The sequence below is a fragment of the Diabrotica undecimpunctata genome, chromosome 8 (assembly GCF_040954645.1).
Source record: "Diabrotica undecimpunctata isolate CICGRU chromosome 8, icDiaUnde3, whole genome shotgun sequence".
In the NCBI taxonomy this organism is placed as follows: Eukaryota; Metazoa; Arthropoda; class Insecta; order Coleoptera; family Chrysomelidae; genus Diabrotica; species Diabrotica undecimpunctata.
The window spans coordinates 26,102,262-26,115,527 of NC_092810.1; the positions used below are offsets into that span (position 1 = coordinate 26,102,262).

Below are 13,266 nucleotides of genomic sequence, written 5' to 3' on the forward strand. Positions count from 1 at the left end.
TACTTGTATGAAAGATATAGAAATGAAAATAGCACGGGGAAAACAAGCCACAAGAGCACTTCATGGAGTGATATGGAACAACACTCTAACCAAAGAAAACAAAAAGAGGATCTTTCAAAGCATAGTGATGAATATTACCCTATATGGAGCGGAAATATGGCCAATGACAACAACAATACGAAATAAAATAAGAACAGTTGAACTGGACTTTATGAGAAGATGGCTACAAATCACAAGAGCGGATAGAATAAGAACGGAGTAAACATGGAACAGAATGGAAGTAAAATGCTCAATTACAAAAAAGTTGAAAAACAGAGCTGCAGTGGTACGGGCATGTACAAAGAATGCCAGAGCATAAGTAGCCGAAAAGAATATTAAACTGGGACCCGCCGGGAAGAAGACGGAGAGGAAGACCTGCTGTGGAGGACGAAAACGGCGTACTGATAATGGGAAAAGCCAAAGAAGAAGAAGAAGAAGAAGAAGAGAACACAGAGATGTCAATACAAGAGAAATCTTCGTATTAATAATTCTATTTTCCCTCACAAAGAACAACACAAGTTTACCTTTAAAAATACCAGAGGACAAAGATTTATGTATGTATGTATAGCATTAACAGGTCTTTTAGTCCCATTGCTGGATGGATAATTTCCATCGTTTTCTGTTCTTAGCTATCAGCTTCCAATCTCTCATTCCCATATCACTGACATCTTCCATCAATACATCTCTCCATTTCTTTCTTGGTCTTCCTCTCTTTTTTTGCCCTTAGGTACGCTCCAAACAATATTCTTCTAGTCTATTACCTTGCATTCTTTCTAGATGTCCGAGCCATTCTAGTCTACGTTTTTTCACCACTTTTGTTATTGTAGAGTTAGCATACAATTGGTACAGTTCTGCGTTAGTTCGTCTTCTCCATTCTCCCTCTACTACTGTTCCACCTGCGAAGATTCTGCGAATTATCTTTCTTTCCCATGCTTCCAATCTGTTCTGTATGGTTTTGTTCATAGTCCATGTCTCGGTAGCGTATAGCATTGTGGGTCTAATTATAGTTTTTGTATAGCGAGATATATCTTTGACCTTAATTATTTTGCTCATGGCTCCAGCACATCTGTTGCTATTGGTCAGTCTTAGGTTGATTTCAGTTTCTTCCTTACATTTCTGATCAATAAGAGTACCTAAGTACATATATTCATCCACCTCCTCGAATTCTACAACTGATCCATCCTCCCGCTCCAATTTATGGGAGACCCTGGCGTTTATTCCTTTTTTGCTCGAGATTTCCATGTACATGGATTTATTAATATTAACTTTCAGTCCCATTTTAGAGCTTTCCCGAATCAGTCTTTTTGCTCTCAAATTTGAAACACAGCACAAATAGTACAAAGATTTATGATTGACTATATTCTTTCAAATAGAGAGATACTTCTTTGCCAAATTTTGGATCCAAGGGCACTAACAGCGCCAGAGATCGAAAGCATAATAAGCTATTATTATGCAAAGTCCGAATGAAAACACATACAGCTCACAAAAATAAAATTGCAGAATACACCACAAAATGCGATGGAGTCCCGGAAAGCTGGGCGAATATTGAAGCAAACATCTTAAACTCAGCTAAAGAAGCTGTGGGCAAAAGAAAAATAAAGACAAGCAATTCTCTCCCAAAGTGAAAAACTGACTGGTTCTGTACAGAGGTGAAAGAAAATGGAAGGAAATGTAAAAAGCTTACCTGAAGTACATGTACATTACCAAGATTACAAGAGAATAAGAAATGAAACACATGCATTTGTAAGAAGAAATAAAAACGAGCAATGGGAACGCTGCTCAAAAGCCCAAAGATACAATATAGCAACAGTACGACCAAATCACAATTTATCCAGACTTATTCAACATTTAGGGTGAACATGTCATGACGATGGCTTTAGATGGATGGACCGCTGTAGTAACAGTAGCTGGTAGGAAAATCTCTAATTTAAGATTTGCTGATGACACTACACTTATAGCACCAAATGAGTAATAAATGTTTAATCTCCTGCGAAGAGTTGAGTACGAAAGCAATAAAGTTGGTCCGAAAATCAATAAAGCTAAGACAAAAATAATGGTAGTCAACAGATTGCACACTATTCAACTGACTAACATGAATACCAGATAGTGGACAGTTTTGTCTATCTCGGATCTAGTAAAACTAACGATGGTAACTGTGAAGCAGATGTTCGGAGACGTATTGGTATGGTAAACGTATGGTGGTCTTCTTCTTCCCCACTTGATATCTCCTCAAACCATCGAGACCAAACTTCCGGGTCGTTGCTTCGTTCCACCCGTCTTTTATTATTATCAGACATATTATTATCTAAAATATATCACAGTAACTACAAGTGTACCAAATGGAAATAAATAAAAGTTACCTTGAGCTTTGAAAACATAGAATCAAATATCTGCAATGTAGCCAGATGTTGTAACGTCAGTGGACACGTGGTCTACAATCGTAGACCAGTACTGTTCTATGCTTGACAAAATACTCAACTGAAGTGCCGAACACAAATAAAACCATAAATTAGAATAAGACGCACGTTAGCAACAGCTACTGAGATGCACGCGCATGTAAGTAAAAATGAGAGAGATATACAAGTGTTTGAAAAGCGGTGGTCTACGATTGTAGACCACGTTCCTAACGGAGGGTTAACACTATTCTTATGGTGTATAACTTTTATATTAAGATTTACAATTCTACCTTATATTCTATAATTAGGTCCACAATGAATTATTTTTCGTGGGTACCGGTATCAATTTTTGATTGTTTCTAAGCTAACTCTACATTCTAACAATTTACGATTGAATATATTTTAAACTTAAATTAAACGGATGTTTGAAATGTTCGAGTACTGCTGATAAGCTAAATGACAAACAAAAGGATGGTATTACGTCAACGAAAGCTGATGTTCAGTTCTTAGAAAAGAAAAATATCAATTGTTTCAAATATATGACTTTCAATACTGTTCTTCATAAGAGTCTGTAATGCAAAGTGACTGCGAAGCGCAGTAGAGCCTGTCGTTCAACCCTGCTCCTTTATCTGGCCTTGGGACCGGTACTGAAGACTTATTACAGTGCAAGGTATTATAAGTCTCAAGTGATTCAGTTAAAAATATCTTAGTCCTAACAACCTTTATAGTGTATTAGGAAAGAAACAAAATGAATCCTAAAATGGTTTAGTTAAATATTTCTGCAAGCTACTAACAAAAATTAATGATTTCCTTATTTTAATAGTATATTACTTTATGAGTTGAAGAAGCATGACTTTTCTTGACGCGCCCGATATTACGCGCCGAACGAAGTGAGGCGCGTAATAGAGGGCAAGTCAAGAAAAGTCGCTTCTTTGCCGAATAAAGTATACTATTTTTTCTTCAAACGTAGCAATTTTCAACCATAAATAGTACAATTCATACGCTATTTTTACTCGAAATTAACTGTGACAACTATCAAAGTCGTCTAGATGTTAGAAATTAAAATAATTAAGTCGTCGGTGGGATTTGCGTCTCCCTGGTTACAGTTGTTTGACAGTTGTTTGCAATTATTAAAGACAGCTTATTGTTGTTGCAACCGCAAGCGCAAATTTAGTGCGAAAATGGAAAACCTAAACGAAATTGAGTCCGCGGCTAATGATGCAGTAGCACATTTGGGACCCTCCAAGTCCGGAATAAAGTATCGGTTAGCGTACAAGCACTTCCAAGAGTGATGCGATACAAGAGGAGTACGGCAAGTTACCGAAGACGTTTTACTGGCATATTTTAATATAATGGAAAATGAAAATAAATGGAAATCTTCTACAATGTGGTCACGATACTCTATGATAAAATCCGAGTTAGTTATTAAAAAAAAATGTGGATATAAGCAAATTTTTTGAGTTACGTGCCTTTCTGAAAAAAACAAGCGAAGGATATACTGCAAAGAAGTCTAAAGTTTTCACTAAAGACGAGTTTGATAAATTTTTGTTTGAAGCGTCAGATAAGTTGTATTTAGGATTAAAGGTAAAAAAAATTATATTGCAAAGCATGTAGTATACTCTACTCTACTAAATTATAAAAATATTTCAGATTGTTTTGTTAATTGGGGTTACCGGCGCCTGTCGATGCGACGAAATGGTAAAAATGACTGTGGACATTGAGGATAAAGAAAATGTAATAATTATCAAAATCCCAGACAGTAAAACACGACAAATTAGATCTTTTACGATAATTGGTCAAAACTACATTAAACTGTATAAAAAGTATGCATCACTGCGGCCTGAAAATTTCACAGAAAACCGATTTTTTATCAAGTACCAAAATGGAAAGTGTTACCGAAGCGTCATGGGAATACATTCGATCAGCGCAGTAGCCCAAAAAGTAGCTAGTTATTTAAATTTAAACGATGCAAGCGCATACACGGGTCACTCTTTACGATGAACTTCAGCAACACTTTTAATTGATGGAGGCGGAAATCTAGAATGCCTCAAACGACATGAGGGCTGGAAATCAAGCACGGTTGCCGAAGGATATATAGAGGATTCAATAAGAAATAAGAACGATAATGCTCAAAAAATTTTAAACCCTCATGATTCGCCAACATCGGGAATGATTGCTGAAAGTTGTTCTTGACCATCAGTATCATCAACAATTACCAATGCGTATCAAGAGTCGGGAACATTTTTGCACGGTTTCAATTTTGAAAATGCCTCATTAACTAATTGTACTTTTAATATTACTATAAATAAAAATGATGTTTAATTGTTGTTAACGACATTTGTATTGTTGCTTTGTGACATGTTTCATATTGTTGCCATGACAACATTTTTCCCTCCGCCGTAAAGAAATGGGAAAAAAACTGCTGCCGGCGGAGACATCAAACTTTGACAGGATCAAGTTAGATAAGTAATGTCATCATTATTTGACGTTTGAAGAAAATAATTATTTATACGGCAGTTTGTTGTAATATGAGACAATCAAATTGTTAAGGTACCTAAACACAAAAATTTAATTAAAATTATATTATAAATTATACGATCAATAAAATACCTTTTTGAGGTATAAAGTATATTTTTTATTTGTGAAAATTGAAGTAATAAATAAATTTTTTTGGAAAATAAGGGCTATAATTCAGTTGGCTTCGAAAAATAACATAATAAGTCTCCCACAGTCTTCCAAGTTCATGTAAAAACATCATCTGTTGAGAATTAACTGAATTTTCCTCATGGAGAGATGTGGCTGAGTGGCAGGGCAGCAGGCAGCAGAGAACTAGTAATATGCGGGTAAAATAAAAAGTAATATACGATACCCATTATTTATTTTTCCTCTCATTCGAGAGCTGAGTTTAGCGCAGAGCTATATTATCACCCCCTTGTACTCCCAATACATCCCCCAAGTTCCTCTCAGCGGGCGCTAAGTGTGTTTCGAGATCAAAGCCCGAGAACATCATCACGGGACGTTATGAACTGAGAAGCATACAACGATTCTACTTACTATTTACGCAACGCTTAATATTTTCTTTCCGATTTATTTTGCTCTTTTACATCCGCGATAAATGACTCAAGTGGTGGATTATACGGGGTGAATTATTTTTTGCCATATTCATTCACTTTGATGGTAACGTTTTACAATAAATGAAACTATATTTTCAGTATAATTTCCTTCTACATCCTACACTAATTAAAAAATTGAGAATCACCAAAAGAGGACAGAATACCGAGCGAACTTCTAAAGTACTAGATCTGGCCAAACAACTATTAAAGCTAATCCAAAGAAGAATAGAACAAAACAGAATTTCTCAAGAATGGAGATTTAATAAATCGAAAATAGTAAAGTTTTTATTTTGTCCTCCGGCAGACTCACAGAAGATTTGCAGTTCTTCAACATGATCTTGTAAATAATTATTGATAAAATGGAGAAGAAAAGGTGCAACTTCCTTTGATCCTCCTTTAGTCATTCCCTCATAGGTATAAAAAGTAGACTGAATTTTCGGAATTAAAACATTTTTTGAAAAATCAATGCGGATGGCTTCTGTTTTGTTGCTTTTTTTACAGATTTTTTTTGGCTTTTCCTTGAATAGAACGCTCTTTTATGATAATCGTTCATAACAGTTAATTTTAACGATTATTTTGCCTACCACATTGGGATCATTATAAGGGGTTGAAAATTGGGGACAGAAATTACGGGGCTAGAGATAAGGTAAGCAAAAACAAACCGAAACGTTTGCAAACGGCTACTCAGGGTTTTTTGAAGAGCTGGGTCGTAGATAAGTGAATGACAGGGGGACTGGAATGGGGTCACTACAAAAATGAATCAAAAGGGGTACTTACATGGATTTCCTGAAAAAACACAACACAAGAATGTTCTTAAGCTATTTGAAATGGACGCAGCTTACAAGAATCTTCCTACTGGATGAAAGAAAGGCTCTTCTTTCATAAAAAAATACAAAGCGGTTAGAAACTTTTTAAAAATAATAACTTGATTTAGGGAGAAAAACTCACACAAGGTGATTTCAATACATACGAAAGAAAATAAAAATGCTACAAATTTTCTAAGTTCATCTTCTTCTTCTTGCAGTACCGTCTCCTACCAGAGGTTGGCTACCATCACAGCAGTCTTTACTTTGTTGGCTGCAGCTCTGAACAACTGTATTGAACTGCACCCATACCACTCCCTTAAATTTCGCAACCAGGAAATCCTCCTACGTCCCACATTTCTCTTTCCCGAGATTTTTCCTTGGATTATGAGTCTAAGCAGAGAGTACTTTTTTCCTCTCATTATGTGGCCCAGATATTCTAGTTTTTTCGTTTGTATGGTTTTTATGACTTCGCATTCCTTCCCCATCTTCAGCAGAACATCTTGATTTGTTACTCTTTCTGTCCGTGATATTTTCCACATTCTCCTGTAACACCACATCTCGAATGCCTCAATGTTTTTGATGTTTATCTTTTTCAGTGTCCAGGCTTCCATGCCGTACAGCAGAACGGAGAAAACATAGCACCTTAACATTCTCGTTCTTAAGTTTATATTTATGTCCCGGCTGCATAGGAACTTTTTCATTTTGACAAACGATTGTCTCGCTATCTCTATTCGCCTCTTGATTTCTCTTGTCTGGTCATTAGTATCAGTGAAGCAAACCCCTAAATATTTGTAGGACGTAACTCTTTTAACTGGCTGCTTATTTATGGTTAAATTCATCAGTATCAGTCAAAATTTTAAGCCTAATTTAAAATTTATCACACGTTGCGCTTGTATCTTCTATCCATATTCTTCCACAATATCCTTAATCTTCGTTCTACGTCTTATCTCGGTGTTTCTAATCTTGTCTCTCAGTGATATTCCAAGCATGATTCGTTCCATTGCTTTTTGCGTTGTTGCTAATTTTTAGCAGATTTTTTGGTAAGGGCTACTGTCTCCAAGCCGTAGGTATAAACTGGTAGTATGCATGTGTTATACACCTTTTTCTTTAAGTTTACAGGAATGAAGGTGTTTTTCAAGATATATGCTAGTTTGCCGAAAGCGCCCCATGCCAGTTGTGTTCTTCTTTTAATTTCAGCATCTTGATTTGGTTTTCCTAGTTTGATGACATGACCTAGATATACATAATGTTCAACATTTTCTATGGTATGATTTTGAATTGTTATATTTGTCTAGTCTCGGCTCACTATTTTTGTTTTACTGTAGTTCATTTTTAAGCCTACCGCTCCTGAAACTGTATTTAATTGTTGTAACATATCATTTAGTTCTTGGATATTATCGGCTATTTAAACTATGTCATCTGCGAATCTCAAGTGGTTTAAGTATGATCCGTTGATGTTGATACCCTTGTTGTTCCATTCTATTTTCTTTAAAATCTCTTCTAGGGCAAGGGTAAATAGTTTGGGAGAGATGGTGTCTCCTTTTCTTACTCCCCATTGTAGTCTTATGGGATTAGTTTTTGTGCTTTCCTCCAGCTTTATCTGCATGGTGGCGTTTTCACAGTTTCGATGTTTTTAATTATGTTAGTGCATTTTAAATCTATACGTGCATTTTCTAGAGATTCAAGCACTGTCCATAATTCGATGGAATGGAATACTTTATGGAAATCGACGAACGCCATATGAATTGGAACATTATACTCGGTGCATTTTTTTTATCAGTGTTCTTAGGGTGCGCAAGTGGTCTATGGTACTAAAATGTTTTCTGAATCCAGCCTGCTCGATAGGTTGATAGAAATCGAGCTTATGTGTTAGGCGGTTGGTTATGATTTTAGTTAGTAATTTATACAGATGTGATATCAAGGATATTGGTCAGTAATTCTCGATGTTTGCTTTGTCTCCTTTCTTGAATAGTAGAATGACTTCAGAGTTGTACCATTCTTGAGGAATCGTTCCTTCATCAATTACTTTATTAAATAAAATATTTAATACCCGTTCCATTTTTCTGCCACCAATTTTCAACATTTCAACTGTAATTTTATCCTGTCCCGGACATTGATTCGTTTTTAGTTGATTTAGGGCCATTCTTATTTCATAGTCGGTTATGTCCGGTATTCCTTCTGAGCCGGTGTTAATTATTGTTCGTTCAGTACGCCGTTGCTGTGGTTGTGTATTTACCGAGTATAATTTAGTGTAGAATTTTTCAATGGCCCCGCTTATTTCCTTTCTGTCTCGGACGGTGACGTTTTTCTCATTTTTTATTTCTATGATTTTTGTTGTCACTTGAGTTTTTTGCTTTCAGTACTTTCATATTGCAATTATCTTGTATTATATCTTTTATTAGATTGTTAGTATAGTTTCTATGATCGTTCCTAATTTATTTCTTCACGTTTTTGTTTAAACTTTTGAAGCTGTCCAAAGTTCGATCTGTTTTGTTTCGTCTTTCTTGGAGTAGTTTAATTATATTAGGTTGGAGTTTAGATGTTTTGGCTGTTTTCGTGTTTGAGCATATTTTCTTAACCAATGTTGTTACAGTTACTTTTATTTTATTGGCTAGTCCTTTTATATCCATTTGTTTCATTGTCTCTGTTGAATTTAATTTTGTGCTTAGGTCTTTTTGGTATTCCGTTTGTTTTTGAAACAGGACATAGGTGGTTGGGTATCGTTCTCGTTTAATAAGTTTGTTTCGTTCTACTCTCGCCTGTATTTTCATATTCGCTCTAACCAATCTATAGTCACTCCCGGTATAGAATTTATTTAGTACTGTCACGTCGGTGCATATGTTTTTGTTATTGGAGAGTATGTAGTCTATTTCGTTCTTAGTTTTCTTGTCTGGACTGATCCATGTCCATTTACATTGTTTAGATTTTTTACAGAAAGTTTTGAGACAAAATAAATTTTCGTTGTTTAAGTAGTTGTACAACATCTCACTCCTTTCGTTCCTGTTGTCCAGCCCAAAGCGACCGATATATTGTGTGTCGCCCTCTTCTTTTGTTCCAATTTTTGCATTAAAATCTCCTGTCATTATTACGAAGTGTGATTTTTCTTGGTTCCTTGCTGTTGTCAGATCCTCGTAAAATGATTCAGTTTCCTCGTCTGTTGAGTTTCCTGTCGGTGCATATCCATGTATTATCTGTAAGCTGTATCTGCTGTTCAAAGCGATGACAAGATATATGACTCCGTTTGATACTGCACAGAACTTCGTTACTTTATAGGAAGCTCGTTTGTTTATCAGGAACGCTACACCGCCTATGTGATGATTTTCTACGGAGTTTTTCTGGTATAGCCGTTGATCAGATTTTAAGATGGTAGATGCTTCTCTTGGTAAGTGAGTTTCGCACAGTCCAATTATATTCCATTTGGTATTTGAGACCTCTTGTTCTAGTTCGTCAAGGTGTTCTTGGGTCCTCATAGTTCTTATATTGAAAGTGTCTATACGAAGTAATGATGGGTAGTTTTTCTCATTAGATTCAGTCGAATATTTGCCTCCCCCAGAATCGATGAGGCTGACTGATTGCTCAGTGTGAGATTCTGAGTGTATAACTCTACTCACCTTGGGTAATTTCGTATTGATACTCGACATCTTCAACTTGGGAGGTTTTAGCATATTTAAAACGCCACGCTTGCCGAGCGGATTGGCGAGTGATTCTATACAATCCCTAAAATCAGGGGATTACCACTTCCGCCATCCACGCCGTACCGAAGGTATTCTTCTCCGCCGTGGCTGCCGTTGTGGACTTCATATGTGACCCTGTATAAGGGACCCTAAGCAGGTACTAGTTTCCCGGATCAGGAAACCCCTGAAATCGGCGGAGGGCATTGATTCATTTTCCCTGATAGGACTATCCAGAGAAGTTCCTATCCGCTACCCTTAAGCCAGCTTCATGAGTTGATAACTTCAATATTTTAGAGACCTCTGACATCCGGCCGGTAGTCTTCCCTTTTATAAAGGCATAATTTTGTTCTCAACGGACTCCTCCGAATCACTATTTTTAAGTCACGTTTCTTAAAAATGAATTTTGCCTCAACCGGTTTGTTTACATGACATCGCTAATTTTTTCCCCTGAACGTTTGGACTAAGCTGGTTTTTATTCGGTACGCTATATTTTAGACATTGTTTGTTTTACGTCATACTAAGGTAGTTCTTTCCAGTTTTAGTACTCTAAAATATAGGTCGTCATTCTAAGAAACCGAGATTTTCAATAAAAAGTGACATAGTATCTAGTTTTTTCCCTGTTCTCTTCATATGATGTCAACAAATATTTTAGTTCAAATATTTCGAAAAGGGCACTCTGTACAAAATTCTAGATGAGACCAAAGCTTTATCAAAAATGTTACTATATACATCCACAAGGACAAAATTGCAATCTAACATATTCATAAATTGTGACTGAAAGAGTTAATAAAACTGTACTAAATCCATCCCTGTTGCCCTAAAATAGCTGAATATAAGAACACACATCATAATTTATTTATTATTACAGAATTATCATAATATATCCGACACTTTCATCCTCCAGTTCAGAGCCATCCCATTCTTGAGCTATCATTCAAAATATTTTGGAAGTTCATGAATGCCAGAAAGTAAATAACATTGAAATCGACCTAATCAAAATACAATGGAATATTTTAACATAAACATATGTCGAGATTAGGGTAATATCGTTATTTATAAATTTATTATGTTCTTTTGTGTGTACATAAACTCGCAGACGCTCCGGCACCTGCTTTTAAGCCTGTCATAGCAATTGTCAAGTAGCTCGTGAATGCCTTGTCCAACAGTTTAATTTTTATTAATTTGGTTTGTCTTCTGTAATCCTTGTTTACGACAGTTTATTGGTCGTGTCATACATAAGCAGTAGACTATTTGTCGAGTATTTATTGATGTTACAGCAGATTAGATTAATCAAGAAAAAATTTTAATATTGGTAATGATATTTAAAATTAGATCCTTGATTATAAGCAAAATTCATATGCATAAATATGCTACATATTTCTCAGGTTTTTCATAAATGGATATGCCTTGCAATATTTGGAGATTTAAAGAAATTGTACTTTAAAAATGATGATATAAAACATTGTAAATCTAGGCTTGATGTTTTGTTTACACTGTCTACCAATAATGTTGATTATAAAAATATTTACAGGACAGAAAACCGCAAATACAATTCTTTACTCACTCAATCTCGAAAAAATTGTTATAAAGAACGAATTGAAAATAGCGAAAATAAAACTAAAATGGGTTGGCAATTGGTAAAAGAGATTAAGGGTAATTCCAAAAATCAAGGTAATTTCTGTTTAGAGGGTGACCCTCAGGTGCTTTCTAACGAAATAAATCAATTTATGGCAAATGCAGCACCAGAAGATGTAAAGAAAATAAAGCATGTAAAAAATTTTCAAATTAATATCGAACAAACTAATCATTGCATGTTTTTAACTCCCGTTTCAGAGAAAGAAATAAGTCACATAATAAATAACTTAAAAAACAAGCATAGCTCTGGTTATGATGAAATATCCAACCAACTTAATTAAATATGTTTCATCAGAGATTTCTCTTCCTCTTTCTTTTATAGTTAATGCTTCTTTCAGGCAAGGTAAATTTCCTCAAAGTTTAAAACTGGCAATTGTGAAGCCACTACATAAAAAAGGTGATGTTACTAAGATCGAAAAAATATTCGAAAAAGCAATATATTTCAGACTACGAAACTTTTTCACTACAAACAACTTACTTAGTAGTCCACAGCATGGTTTTCTCGCAGGGAGATCTATTGAGACAGCTACCTATGATTTTATATCAAAAATTTCAGAAAAACTGGAGGCAAAGATGAAAACACTAGGTGCTTTTTTGGACCTATCTAAGGCTTTCGATAGCCTAGATCATGTTCTTTTATTACAAAAATTACATCTTTATGGAATACAGGGACCGGCATTAAAATGGATAAAATCATTTCTCACAGATAGGTCGCAAAAGGTATGCCTGGAGAAAAGGGGATGTAAGGTTTACTCTGATCCTATCAATTTAAAATTAGGCATACGACAGGAGAGTGTCCTGGGGTTTTTTCTCTTTTTGGTCTACATAAACGACCTTCCAAATGCGGTGGTTAGTAGTTCCTCAAACCTTGTAAATTTCGCTGATGACTCAAATGTGCTTTTCTGGGAAAAAACTTTAGAGACACTCCTCACAGTGGCAGAGCAAATTCTAAGCAAGGCTGAACAGTGGTTCAGTGGAAATCGGTTGTTGCTTAATACTGATAAAACAGTTTTTGTCTACTTTAGAACCAGCCAGTTACGAGAGCAGTTTCCAGATACAATTAATTTTCTATCACAAAACTCGGAACCTGCTAGATCAGTTAAATTTCTTGGTATTCATATTGACCAGAATCTGAATTGGGGGGACAAATACAAAATACGACAAAAAAACTGTATACAACCTGCTACTCATTAAGGGTGTTAAAGAGCTATCTAGACCAGGGGATTTTACTATCAGTATATTATGCAAACTTTTATTCTATTATGCGATATGGGGTAATCTTCTGGGGTGCTGCAGTAGATAGCTCAACTGTCTTTATAGTCCAAAAAAGGCAGTCCGTGTGATCTTAGGATTAAAGGCGGGAGAATCCTGTAGAGGTCGATTCAAATCACTCAATATACTCACTTTCTCAGCCATCTATACATTTGAATGTATTATGTTTCTTTTTAAAATTTTTTCTTTGTTTTGTCACCTGCTTCCCAATCATGAATATAATACAAGAAGCCTTAATTTGAATTTGCCACTTCACAGATTGTCTATAACAGAGAGAAGTCCTTTGTATGCGTGTGTTGAATTTTATAATAGTCTACCAACTGACATTCAA

The 13,266-nt window shown here is 35.5% G+C and overlaps 1 protein-coding gene across 1 annotated transcript; it reads right to left on the bottom strand.

Moving 5' to 3' along the window:
* Positions 1–4,972: 4,972 nt before the first annotated feature.
* LOC140448737 (uncharacterized) lies at positions 4,973–10,019 on the bottom strand. The gene is made up of 2 exons (XM_072541849.1): positions 9,344–10,019; positions 4,973–4,989 (listed from the first exon to the last, which is right to left on the bottom strand). Exons 1-2 carry the CDS (start codon positions 10,017–10,019, stop codon positions 4,973–4,975), a joined length of 693 nt encoding a protein of 230 aa, XP_072397950.1.
* Positions 10,020–13,266: the final 3,247 nt, after the last annotated feature.

Excerpts from the sequence above, each read along its gene's own strand:
- LOC140448737 (XM_072541849.1), bottom strand. The coding sequence starts at position 10,019 with ATGCTAAAACCTCCCAAGTTGAAGATGTCGAGTATCAATACGAAATTA.